At 39.9% G+C, this 14,096-nt stretch overlaps 2 protein-coding genes across 2 annotated transcripts; one reads left to right on the forward strand and one right to left on the reverse strand.

Annotated features, from left to right (window-relative positions):
* Positions 1-9,271: 9,271 nt before the first annotated feature.
* On the reverse strand, positions 9,272-10,249 carry FOMMEDRAFT_160070 (uncharacterized protein; the record flags this gene model as incomplete). Its single annotated transcript, XM_007269940.1, has 3 exons — positions 9,272-9,576; positions 9,637-10,174; positions 10,238-10,249. The coding sequence occupies 3 exons, from the start codon at positions 10,247-10,249 to the stop codon at positions 9,272-9,274; spliced, it is 855 nt and encodes a 284-aa protein (XP_007270002.1).
* Positions 10,250-10,530: 281 nt separating this feature from the next.
* Positions 10,531-12,724, forward strand: FOMMEDRAFT_170280 (uncharacterized protein; the record flags this gene model as incomplete). Its single annotated transcript, XM_007269941.1, has 4 exons — positions 10,531-10,704; positions 10,767-11,555; positions 11,841-12,538; positions 12,602-12,724. The coding sequence occupies 3 exons, from the start codon at positions 10,531-10,533 to the stop codon at positions 12,093-12,095; spliced, it is 1,218 nt and encodes a 405-aa protein (XP_007270003.1). The 3' UTR covers positions 12,096-12,538; positions 12,602-12,724.
* Between the last annotated feature and the right edge of the window lie 1,372 nt (positions 12,725-14,096).

Consider the following 14,096-nt stretch of genomic DNA (forward strand, 5'->3'; position numbering starts at 1 on the left):
CTTCCTTTATTAATCTGAATAAGAAGTGTAATACACAGAACAAGCTTGTATCTTTGTGACAGGGCAAATGTTCTGCTAATGCCTTCTTTCAGGAGTTCAATATCCTGGCCTGGAAGGTAGGATTCATACTCAGGTTCAATAATGTCCTTATTAGGATGCTTGAAAAAGCTCTTTACTCAGAACTAGTTAATAAGATCCTTAGAATAATACTAGAACTAGTCACTTACACTAAGTGGAAGACATGTGCTATCTCCTTCAACCAAGCTGTAGCTCAGATGTGTCAAGTCTGTACAGAATGCTTACACATACATCTGGCTCTAACAGTTCTAAGCCCTTAGATTGATCTGCTTATAATTTGTAATCAATCCATTCTAATAGACATTAGAGAAGCCTGAAAGTAAGGAGTATACTTTACTTACAGAAAGTTAGAGTACTAGATTAAGGACTGTCTATAGAAGTAACAGTATATCTGTCAGGTTATTAGAGTAATAATGAGTAATGAGTAGGATTTGTAGTAAGAAGCTTTTTCTACAAATCCAGAAGTCACCTTAGAACTCTTAGACCCTAACTATACACTCTAGGATTTTGTAGAGGCCTAACAGTGAATGTAGTACTGAAGGGCTATGACTCAAATTTTTTAATAGTTACTTTTGATTCAATAAACACTATAGGATTAGAAGTAAATAAAGTAAGAAAAGTAGAAAAAGTAGAAAAAGTAGAAAAAATAAATCAACAAAATTATTTATTAGAAAGAAAAAAGTCAGAAACAAAAGTAGATAGTTCTCCTATTTCTTCTGATTCTTTTGATTCTTCTCTTTACACTTTATCCAAGTCTAAATCCACACAATCTGACCTGTCACTTCTGTGTTCTAAAATCTTAGAACATTCAGAACACTACCCAGCCCTGTTTACTACTCAGTAGTTTATCTGTAGTATCAAGTAAGAATAGCCTCAGCTGAGTTCACAGCTGAGAACATAAGTCTGTCCTTGTTGAAAGAGAGAGGTTAATAAGGAAATGTTAGTGTATATACTCACCCTCTCAGACAATAAGACTGTACAAGCTGTACATTCCCTTCAGAACAAGTAGTAGTTTATCTAAGAATGTTCTAGACATTAGCTCTAGATCCCTGTCCTCTTGGCTCCCTTCTCAGGATCCCTCCAGATCTGAACAATAGCTCTAGTAGACAGTAAATGTACTAGTTTGTGTATTAATAAGGCCTTTGTGTAGGAACACCACCTCCCTACTCAACACATTCTACTTCTAATCCTAGTATACAATACAGACAGAACCCTGAACCAGAATGGTCAGATTACTAAGTTTGTCCAACTATGGATGACTATTCAGGATTATAAGGAAAGTATTGAGTTTAGAGTCACTAACCTTAGAAAGGTAGACATCTTTATTAGATTTGAATGACTCAAGGCTTACAACCCTACTATTGACTAGTTAGAGTAGACACTTGTGTTCAATCAGTGTCCTGAGTCTTACAGCTACCTTACACTACTGTTCTGAGTAGATACAGATACTTCTAATATTACTAACAGTTCTAATAAAGGTGACTAGTTGTTCTTCTTTGACTAGGATAAATATGTGGATACATATTCTAGTCAAGGCAGAACAGAGTCAATCTGAAGGATGTCTATAACAGAACCAGTCCAGAACCCTCTTAGAACAACTCTACTCTAGAATGTATATAGACCCAGCCTGCTGGATTTTGTCTAAGAGTTCCTCAAAGTCTTTAGTAAAGAGGAATTCAACCAGCTTCCTAAACACTGTCTTTAGGACTATATAATTGAATTGACTGAGAGTTTCTAACCTAAGGATTGTAAAGTCTACCTACTCAACAGAGACAAGTAGGAGGTGCTTAACAAGTTCCTTCAGGAAAATCTTTAGAACAGCTGGATCCAACCCTTAAAGTCCTTTATAGTCTCCCCTTTCTTCTTTGTCAAAAAGAAAGATAGGAAGCTCTACCTAGTCCAGGATTATTGTTGTCTTAATAAGGGTACTATTAAAAACAAGTACTTACTCTCTCTAATTCAGGAGCTCATTGATAAGACACATACATTTAGAGTTTTTACTAAGTTGAACATTTGATAAGGGTACAATAATATTTGGATCCAAGATAGAGATGAGTAGAAGGCTGTGTTCTAAACTAATTGTAAATTGTACAAACTGACTATAATGTTCTTCAGACTAACTAACTTGTCTACAACATTCTAGTCATTCATAAATCACATCCTTACAGATCTGATTGACTCAGAGTATGTTAGTGTGTATCTAGACAACATTCTGATCTTCACCTAGACAGTTGAGCACTATTACTGACTAATCTAAACAGTTCTACAACAGCTCTAAGATAATAAACTGTTCCTCTAAGAAGTAAAGTACTCTTTTACACAGGAGTTAGTAGATTATCTAGGTTTTGTAATTAGTGAAGGAGAGGTCTGTATGGATCCAGCAAAGGTAACTGTAGTTTAGAACTGGCTGTAACCTTAGAACCTGAAACAGGTCCAAGTATTCCTTAGGTTTACAAACTACTACTAATACTTTATTCAAAGCTTTAGTACTATTGTCTAGCCCCTTCACAATCTCACTAGCAAAGATGTTCCTTAGTAATAGGATGATCAGTAGTAGTCTGTGTTTGAGTCCTTCAAGCAGGCCATCACTAGTAAGCCTGTATTAACAGTTCCAACAGTTGTAGACAAGTTCTAAGTTAAAGCCAACTCTTCTAACTTTGTGAATAGAGTAGTACTGTCCTAGCTCATTAACAGAAAGTAGTGTCTAATAGTGTTCTGATTAGAATCCCTCTCTGTAACAGAACAGAACTACCCTATTTATGACAAGGAACTCCTCACAATTGTCTGTTCCTTAGAGGAGTAGTATTAATATCTCCTTAGTACTGTACAGAAGTTTAAGATTTAGAGTGATCACCTTAATCTCTAGTACTTCTGAGTGCCTCAGAAGCTCAACTACTACTAAGCCTACTAGATGTTAGAACTGTAGAACTTTGACTTTGTACTGACCTACAAACCTAGAACACAAATGACAAAAGCTAATTTACTCTCAAGACAAGTAGGTTATAAAAGGGGGGAGAATAATAACAAAAATCTTGTTCTCTTAGACAATTCCTGTTTTGTGTCTAAGACAATCTGAGAGATCCAACTCAAATCTGAGAATGTTGACTTCATTACTTGTATACAGTAAGCTCTGAGACACATGTGTAACCAGGTTGTAGTAAAGTAGTTAGAGAAGCAGGCTAGGGATTAGGAGGAGGATAAGGATAGACAGGTTTACTAGGAAGGCTAACTGTACATTCTAAAGGATCAGAAGCTGTAGGAGGACATTGTCTAAGCTCATTACAACAATCTGACTGTAGGACATTCAGGCTGACACAAAACACAGGAACTTATTACTCAGAACTACTAGTAGTCTAGAATGTAGAGGGAAATTCTAAAGTACATGACTGGTTACAATACATACTAACAGACTAAGGCCTACTAGACAAGGGTTTGGGCTCCCCTACATCTACATTGGATCTTAGATCACTCTTGAGAAGAAGTCTTAGTAAACCTAATTAGTAAGCTACCTAAGTCTTAGGGTTACAACACTATTTGTATAAATGTTGACTGATTCTCTAAGCAAGTCTACACAGTTCCAACCTAAACAGAACTCACTTCTGAAGGTATAGTACACATTTATTAGGATCATGTCTTCTAGTTACACAGACTCTCTTAGAAGCTTATTCATGATTACAGACTGTAATTTGAGTCAAAATTTATACAGGACTTGTATACACTTCTCAGAATTTAAGGGAACCCTTCTACTACTTATTACTTGTAGACTGACAGTCAAACTGAGTAAGTCAATCAGGAGATTGAGCTCTACCTCTGAATGTTTATCAATCATTAGTAATCAGATTGGTCTGAATGGCTAACTCTGACAGAATTTGTACACAATAACTAGTAACACTCTACAACAGGACAGTCCCTGTTCTTCCTCAATCATGAGAGACATCTGTACTAAGGGACAGTTCTAAACCAGAACAGTAGTTCCAAATCTGTAACAGACTTTACAGAACAGATACACAGAACCAGGAAGGACACACAAGCTCTTTTAGAAAAGGTAGTACAAGTTATAAAGTAGAACTATAATTAGAAGAGGTCTACAGCTAAGGATTACCAGCCTAGTGACAAAGTTATACTAGAAGCTACTAATCTGACTACAGATTGCCTAATGAAGAAGTTGGACAACAAGCACTTCAGACCCTTTATTATTGAAAAGAAGGTTAGTGCCTCTACTTACAAACTCTAACTTCTAGCAACATAGAAGTATATACACTTAGTGTTTAACAAGGTTCTACTGTCTTAGTATTACAATCCAGGTTTTCCTTTGTAACAAAGACCCCTACCACCTCTACTAGAACTTATTAGTTCTGAACCAGAATACAAAGTAGAGTACATAGTAGATACTAAGCTAGTGTGTAGAAAGCTCAAGTTCCTTATCTACTAGAAGGGATACTTAGTTGAAGAACACACTTAGGAACCTGCTGAGAATCTTACTCATACTATTAAGGCAATTCAAGACTTCTATTGACTTCATCCAGGTGCTCTGTGTCAACTCTACCTTACAGATTTCTAAACCCTACTGTTTCAACCTATACCTGAGCTACTAACCAAGTCTAATGTTCACCAATCAGGACAATTGGTTTTAGAGAGGGGGTGATGTTACAGTTCTCTACTCTCATACCTTTAGTTTTAAGGGTTCTACACCCTTCCATACTAGAACTCAGAACTTCTGTCCCTTGAGAGTACTGTCTATAGACTATATGTATACTGACTCTTACTACTACCCTTCCTTACTTCATCATTCCATTCCTTTGACCACCCCTTCATTCTTTGTTCATTTTATAGTCTCTTACCCTTTGTCTATCCCTTCATTCTTGTACCTTTATCTTTGACCTCCCCTTTCTTTCATTCCTTGTAGCTTATCATTCTTAGTAGCTCATACTCCCTGAGTACTCTTATATAGTTTAGTATATATAAGTGTATAAGATCAGACTGGTCCTATAGTCTTAATCTTGTCTACTCTAGGTAGTCCTGTACTCTTAGGCTTACTCTATATACTCTACTCTTGTCTCACTCTCTCTCTCTGCCTGTTCTGTAAGTTCTGACTATGTTCTAGTACTCACATTCTGTATTTCTGTTATGTAGGATAGTTGTAGCCTGGGTCCCCTTGCTGAGCCTTTGAGTCCTCTCTACACTGTTGCTAACAATGTTTATGTTATAAAGCTTGTTTCTACTCATACAATTTATATTCCTAGCCTGTTCTACTACCATTTGGTCTTTACTGTCTCAAGTAGTAGCAAAAAGGCCTGTGTTATTATGACTATTGTAGTTTGTAATAGTTTCTGGGTTGTTGTTTAAATTGATCAATATGTTGTGTATAACCATTAGAGCTTCAACTGTCATATAAATAATGTTGAGCTTGTATCCAGGAAAACTTTGTAGGGAAGTGAATCATCCTTTAAGTATTCCAAATGTGTGCTCAATCATAATACAGTAATGTGAGAGTTTGAAGTTAAAATCTCAGTAACAGTAAGACTCTTAAGGGTCATTTGTATGTTTGTAATTAGTAAACAGGTGGATAGTGAACTGGGTGAGTAGGTAACCTATATAAAATCAAAACATTAATAAACCCTGTACTGTTCTAGGAGATTATAATAAACCAAATAGTACTCATAGTACAGATGGTGTACCTTTATTAGCTAGAATATACTTGTCTCTATTAAAGTGCTCTGCTAGGAATTACTATATCCTAGACTCTTTGAAAACAGTAGTGTCTTGAACATTTCTGGGCCAGCCCAAGTCAAACTCAGTAAAGTGCTTTCTGTTGTTACAGACTGCCTGAAGAACAATCTAAGAGAAAGGACTATGAGAGAAATGTAAAAAGACAAAAAGACTATTATACTTACTAAATAGTACTTTTTTCTACTAAAGTAAAGATTTCCATCTTTCCTAGGTTTTGTAACAAGTAGGATGAGTGAACTGTTCACCATACTAATACACCCTGGAAATCCTTTAGCTTGAAGACATAATTTCAGTTCTAAACAATGTTTACTAGTAGGCCAAGTAAGAAACTAAGGCCTGAGCTAGTAAAAAGCAGTACAGACACAGGTACAGTATAGAGGTACTGTGCTTGCTACAATAGATGATTGCTCTACAACCTTAATACCTGTTGTACTACTGTAACATAGTAGAAATACAGCAAGTTGCTCCTAATGAGGATACTACAGATGTTTACTAGTTCTCCTGAAGACCTTATCATCCTTGATGAGGTCACTAAGCATCTTGAATAAAGTACAGTTGACTCTAAAGAGACATGGATTAGAATACAGTAGCATGCATATGATTCATAACCTTCAAGACATACCTGAAGAACACTTTGAAAATATAATCCAAAGTACTAAACAGCAAGTTATTAAGGAAATCCTTAGAGTAGGATACACTGTATGAGTCACAAAATAAAGGGCAAGTATAAAGGAGCAGACAATGAGCTTCATATGTAAGAAGAAGGCTGAGGAGCAGGTCAAATTCAGTGTCAAAATGCAGAATACACAGGGTAGATAGAGTACTCATACTCATAGTAAATTTATTACTATAATAAGTAGAGCCAGGCATCTTGAAAGGAGAATAGAGAGTGTAAGATATACAAGAAAACAGCCTGTATATACACTTAACACACTCTTCCTATATGGTCACATGACTGTACTTCTTAGTATATTTCATACTTCTTAAGGATTTATGTTACAGTATACAATCAAATGTTTTTTTTTTTCTAAACTCTACATGTCTACAAGTGCAAACAAGTGGGTTTGAGCACTTGCACACACTTACAGACAGTTGTACAGATCTCATCTCCATTTGGTATCTATTAAGGTACATACTACTTTGCTGAGACACCCCAAAATCTTCCTACTGTCCTGCAAGTGCTCCTGCCAATTAATTGAATTCACCTAGTACTAGTGTCAACCTTGTTGATGTTGCCAATGAAGGCCATTACAGTCAGACAAAAGGCAAGGCTGGTGACTGAATTGCCTTTGATAGAGTATGAGTAGAAACTCCTGAGAGCCTGTAGGAAACTAGTTTTCCACAGGTCATTTTGCTGGGCCTCTGGAGGCATGGTAAACCTCGCGTGGACAACACTTAGTCAGCATATTAGTAATATCACTATAATGTTCCAAAAAGGAAAGTTTTAAGAATTTTGTACTGTACCTCTATTAAGCTGAAAGTTTAGGTGTAATATTAATTTCAGACATTGGTTATACTGCTGAGAGCAATTATATTGTGTTTTATAGTCTACCAGTGTTGAAACCTACATAATAAATAGATATATCTAAGAGAAATAAAAATAAAGAGGCAACCAGTTACATTAATCAGGCTTTATTATTGTTCAAAATTTGTAAATCATCCAAAGAGGTACTGGAAATATTGTCCACATCTATCACCTGTACCTCTCTATTTTTATCAGAGTGTACTCCTTCAAATGAAGGAGTATCTGAAAGAATGTCAGGCAAAGTAGGAGATGTTGACCTAATAAAATGACAGACATAGAGTATATACACTCTCAAACTATCTATTTTCCTTGCTTTTTGTCAGGTTGAGGCATTTTTTCTTAATTTATCTACTGACATAATATTATGTATGACTAATACATTTGAGTTTTCCACAGGCCAATTTCCGGCAACCCTTGTGGTAGTGAGGTTTACCTCGTGGGAAACCTCTGTGGTAATCCTCACTGTGGGAAACTAGGGAGTTTCCACTCGTACTCTAGCCTTTGAACCTTTTATATGGTCCTTTGATGCTGAATAACAAAGAAATCTACAGTCGAATAAGCCACTCAAACGATATGATGCGTTACTTTTTCTTCCCTTTGACAATCGTATCGGGATAAGTCAAAATTACGCGAGAACAGGGTCAAAGCTTCTTTTCGACATAATCTGAATTACTTTCTAATTGAAATTTCTTGCCCCTGACCTACATCTGGATTTGATACATGCCAGACTCCTGTTTCAGCACTCTACTCGCTCGAACTACGGTACAGATATGTTCGAAATCTAGAAACATGTTCTGTGTTTGTTCTTTCATGTCGCATATGACCAATCAAAGGACTAAGATACCAAGAAGTTTCTTTCCTTACTTTACCGTTTGTAGGGCCCTCGTTCGGGTCCTGATATACAATGTACCTTAACAATATCCACAGATACTTCTACGTCAATTTGGATGGATCAAACTCACAAGGATCTTTTGCGAATCCTTGCCAATTGCCTGCTCCGACAATCGTTGTTGTGGGTTCTTCCAGAGTACTGAGGCAGATTACATGCCACGGATCAGATTCGCATTTTGAGTAAGGTGGATGGACAGCTCGTAACAATTGACTCGTTAAAGATCCCTCAATGGAAGAACTGGACAAACAATACTGGGCTACTGGCGACGGTTGAGCAAGTAGAGGCTAAAGTTGTTTTTGTCATTCGAATATTTTCTCTTGATTTGTATCTTGTGTTTTGGCCAGGAGCCCAGTTCATGCAAATGCATTTAGTACACATACTTAGAGAATAATGCAAGGTATATGCAGTGGCATTTATTATGACTATTAATACCATTTGCATCCAGACTAGGTGGAGTGAAACTGTGAAAGTAAAGAAAAACACGATTGAGAATAGTGTATTTGACGTCACACAACCACAAATCTCCATACACAAGTATGAGGTTGCCTTACCATGTGGATTCACCCTAGCATGCTACAATTGATTTTCGTCAACAGCACACAGTGCTGTTAATTAAAGAACAATTTTTACTACTTGTCTAGCCTCCACACAGTACACACGTCAGGTTGACATGATACCGAGACTTTCCCTTCAACATCATGGCAACTTGTTAGGGTTAGGACCTTAGCTGATTTCATGTGAGGGCATGTACTGAGTGTCCTTGCCTGTTAAAGTTTGCTTGTCGGCCTATTTCAGAGAGTAGGTTCTGGACTCCTATGGAATGTCGGGTCGCCAAAAAGCAATTTCACCGTTACTCACAGCTATTTTTTATTTCCTCACAATTTCTATGCATAATGGAATAACTATGACTTTGAACAGTGACAGAACAGTGCTTTTGATACGATCTATTCGCCTACTTACCTTATTTTATATTTGTCCACTTACCTTAGGATATGCACGGTCGCCGGTCGGTAGCCGTATTCTGTCATTACAATATACTAGGTCAACTAGTTGGAATCGCCGTACTTGGACTGGGGTTCCCTACTCCGACGATAATTCGTGCGAGATCGATGGAAAGGCTTGCGCTTGGGATCGGGGCGCGGAGGAACCGGCGACCGGAATGGTGTTCGAAGAGCTACTGCCTGCATGCCACGTTCTAGGCAATCCAACACTTTCTCGAGTACCCTTGGTTTGTTGACTTCGCATGAGCCCCTTTCAATGTGTTCGCAAAGAGCGCTGCGTGCAATGAATTGGATGTCGCAGTTGTGCATCGGGCAATGGTACGCTTTTTCAAGGAGGTGATGCTTGTTGTCTAAGTGTCGATCGAGGTCGCGTAATGTCTTAAATAACCTGGGGCGGCACCGGTACATACGGCTATTTCGACAATAATCCACCGTGGCGGATTTGGATTTGGAAGGGTTGCTCGTCCCGTTGGATTCGGCAGTATCGCGTTTTGGTTTCATGATGACGTTCTGATCGTCGTACTGAGTAATAAATGCGTCGACGTCCTTCTGCGTAATACGCAAGGAGCAATAGCCACCCTCCACATGGGAAATCAAGCCAGATAAGCTTGAAACCTTCTTGCCGCACGTATTTTCTAGGCACGTTATCAACCTCGGAGCATGGGTTGACGAAAGGCGGTGTTGTTCAAGATTGTTTTGCGACAGAAACACTTTGTCGCATGGGCGACAGTAGTGGTGTTTGGACTCATTGTGTTTCGTATATCTGTCGGACGTGGTGAATATCTTATCGCAAGTCCGGCATACAAAATGCTTCTCGTGTCCGTGTTTGAGAAGTGCTTCTGCGTCTGCGATTTCCAGGCGGCAAGCAGGGCAGTAAACGTGCGTCGCAGGAGAGATAGGAGACCCATCAAGTACCGTGTCATTTGCTTTGAGTGACTCGAGTTGAACCTAGAAGTTTCTAAATCCTGAATCGCCTAGCCGAACTTAAGCGAGAGTAAACAGAGAGGTAACCGAATAAGACATGCGATCCAAAAGTGTGCATCAGAAGGTCCGGCCCTATTCAGAGTAGAAATAATATGTTCTATTTTCATGATTGTCATACCATATATAGTTAGGATGTGATCAAGCCGATCAAAACTATACTCTTTTTGTTTTTATCAGCTTGTCAGTGCCTGATGTACACAAAAATGCTCGAGCCACGGTCGTCGGTCCTCCCTCTGTCTGGCCTTCCTACGCGGCGCATTAATATTGTCTCTCAGTCTTTCTCCTAGCTTACTCTATTTGCTCCTTACTTCAAGGCAGTTATGACTTCTCAAGGAAGGCCACCTGAGCCTGCATCATCTGCCAGTTACCAGGATGCACACCTGTCTGTATCGTCATGTCCTTCCACCGGCCCACAAGTTCCAAGGTCACCGGCATTTGCTACTCGTCAGGAAAAGGTGGAGGCCATGGAGGATAGGCAGATACATAGGTATCAGGTGCGCACATACCTTTCTTTTCTTTCCTTTTTTTGACTTCTTTTTTGGTGTTTTGACTCTAGACGACCGGTATTGTGTGCAACGTAACGCCTACGTCTTCGTCCAGGATGCCGCCACCTAACGTTCCATCACGCCCGCTATCTGGAAACCGAGAGGCTATCCTTCCTCCCTCCTCCGGGTCCACTCGTCCTATCTCATCACCTCCGCCCACCCAAGCTGAGCTGTCCCATCTCAGTACGACGAGGCAGCGCGGATGGCAGATCTCCACTCCATATACGTTTGCACCTCAACCGTTCCAACCTAATGCAACAGCACAATACGGTCTGGTACCACTATCCACACCCTCTCATGCTTCAGTTCCTAGTATGGCGAGACAGCATGGAAGTCCTAGTACCACACCCTCGGTTACCACACCCGCATCTGCATCGTCTACGCAGTCATGCCCTCCATTTCTCAGTACGACGATACGTCGCGAGTCTCAAGTTAACTCACTTCCTGCTCAAACTGACGTCACGGAATTGTCATCTGGTTCCTCTGAGCAGGAAGCAGAGGACACCCGACATCATCCAAAACGTCGTAAACGCGCGCAATCACAGAACGAGAAGCCAGTCAAGAAATCAAAGGGGACGGGCTCTACATCTACTGCGCCAAAGAAGGGGAGAGGTGGACGTCAGCCAGGAGCATTTAACTGGCGGCTGGACGAGGATATTTGTGTGGTAGACATCTTCCACGACAGGAGCCCAATCTCCAGCTCAGAGATGAAAGAGTGTGCGAAAATATACAACATCTGGGCAAACGCTAATGGGTATCCCCAGCGCGAAGAGGATAAATTGAAGAAACGGGTCGACAAGGTACTTGCAGTCGCTGCATACTTCTCACTTGCAAACGCTGCCAGGGTGAGCAGTGAACGCTGGCCCTCCATGGACATGTGCCCCTATGCATATGTACATTCCAGTGCGACTGGACACTTCTGAGAGTCGTATAGTGCTCTCAGAGCGCAACTGCGGGATCAGATGTTCCATACGCGTATGACTGGCTACAGTACTGGCTCCACTCTTTGCACAATTTTCTGTTACAATCTCTACCCTATTTCATACACGATTGCGTACATCCAATACTAATTATTGATCCTTTAGCTCAGCAAAACTCTGAAGCCTGCCGATGGCCCTCTACCAAAGCACATAGAGAAGGCCATGCAGATCAAGCCCCGGATACAAGCACGATTGAAGGCCATCATCGACGACGCGCAGGAGGATGAGTCTGAGACTGCGTCAACTCATCACAGCGAGTCGGACCTGTCTGCAGTAGAGGAAGTTAGTAAGGAACAAGGCAAAGAGAAAGGAAAGGGAAAGGTATGTACTCATGCAGCATCCTTCGTATCGAGTCGATGACATCCTTGTAGGAGACATATCAGCCTGACCAGGACCCCACTCGCAAGCCAGCTGTCAAGCCTTGGAGAGCAACAGCAGCAGCAGCAGAAGAGGCAAGGGTTCAACATGTTGCCGCCCAACCACCTGAGGCTCGTGCTGAACATTCTGCTGATCTCCTTGACCAGTGCACGGCCAATGCTCTTGCCTTGAACCAGATATACCATCTTCAGCAGACTATCCGTGCTTTGCAGGCAAAGATAGATGATCTTGAACGTCTACTTAGGCGTTCAAGAGACGAAACATATGCTGCTCAACGTGCTGCCGACCGTGCAGAAACCAAGTTGGATATGCAGAGCATGCTCTTACAGATGTATGGTTATGGATCACGTCTACCTTTTGTTCCCGCTCTCTCCTCCCCCTCTCAGATACCTCACCATCGTTCGTCCCTGGATATGAGTGATACAGTGTGTGAAAGCATGTCATCTTCATCTAGGGCCATTCGCTCATCATCTTCACTTCCTCTTCAGACTCCTGGGGCTGGTCCCTCAGATTCTGCTCCTCATCGCATCCCATGTTCTCGAGAGCCCTCTGACTCTTGAATAGGTTGTCCTCTGAAGTTAGACCTACTACTCTAAAAAAGAATATATAGTAAATTTTATATGTACCTTTGTAATTTGACTACACAAATTCTTAACTAGAGGATAATCGTGCATAAAGGTAGACTACGGGCCACTTGTAACAATCGGGGTTGGAGCGAGTGAGGACAGAGGAGCTGTTGTTGATCGAATCAAGAACTGGTTCACGAGGACCTACATTCAGCTAGCGATCAATATAGTTAAGTCGCGAACACTGTGCTGCGTAGTCGCGGTCAGTATTAGAAACGTTCCAGTGACTTAACATTATTACTTTCCGTGATTGTCGAGATGAAGATCGTTACGTAAAGAAATGATGAGCATCTGCAGTGTTTGAAAATTCTTTGGGTGCCTAATCATCTTTTGCTTTATGTATTGGCAGAAACCAACTACCCTTTCATGATCGAACACAGTCCCTCAATGAGCAAACACCTTAATAGTCACTAACAGACAGTCATTACAATGCCTAATATCTTTCTTCTTGAAAATTGCTTGAAGACCCACAGAAAAGGGTTAGAATTCGTCTTGAACCAGCTGATTGGAAGAATCAGACTCTTGAGATAGTCTCTTATGAGAGATGTGTGGATTCGGCACGTTGTGGGCAGAACGCAGCATATTACATCTAGTTTGAGAACAACGAATCTGCTAGTTAGAAATTTTCTTTTCCCTGTTCCTTAATGATGAATAATGTATTTACTATTATACAAGAAAGCGTTATTTGTCGATTTTTCTTTTTGAACTAATGGTTCTATCACCTTTCTTCCAAGCATTTTCTCATATACATTTACAGTATAAGGGATAAGGATAAGCCTACCTTGCTAATAAGTACGTTGTCGATTTTGGTACTTATATACATGTTATATTAAAATAATATCTCTATGTTGATCGATGGCTACAATACATCGTTCTCCGAGTCTCAACAAGCAAGGAGGTTTGAGAAGAAAGGCTAGTGCTTACCCAATAGAAGATAGTATTGATCAAAATCTTGATCTGTGAGAATAAGACTAGGGCTCGGTCCCGTACCGTATTATACAGATACGGCATTTTCGTATACAGTGCCGTACCGTATCCGTATAAAAAATTTGACTCAAAAATACAGCACGTATTCTACGGGCCGTAACTGTATATAGTCTGTATAATACGGACCGTATACGCCTGTATACAATATACGGCTACTAAATGAAAGAAACTCTTGCTCTAAACATAATACTGAAGCTCTAATAAGTAGTATTCAATGTTCAGACACTTATACTAGCATTTACTAATATATTCAGCACTATTATTGTAAAAGTATGTGCAATCTGATATATATTCCGATATATAGGTACATTACATGACTCGACTTTATGACAAATATCACAGACTAAAATTACATAACAAAATGTCAATA

This window comes from Fomitiporia mediterranea (assembly GCF_000271605.1).
Source record: "Fomitiporia mediterranea MF3/22 unplaced genomic scaffold FOMMEscaffold_11, whole genome shotgun sequence".
Lineage (NCBI taxonomy): Eukaryota > Fungi > Basidiomycota > Agaricomycetes > Hymenochaetales > Hymenochaetaceae > Fomitiporia > Fomitiporia mediterranea.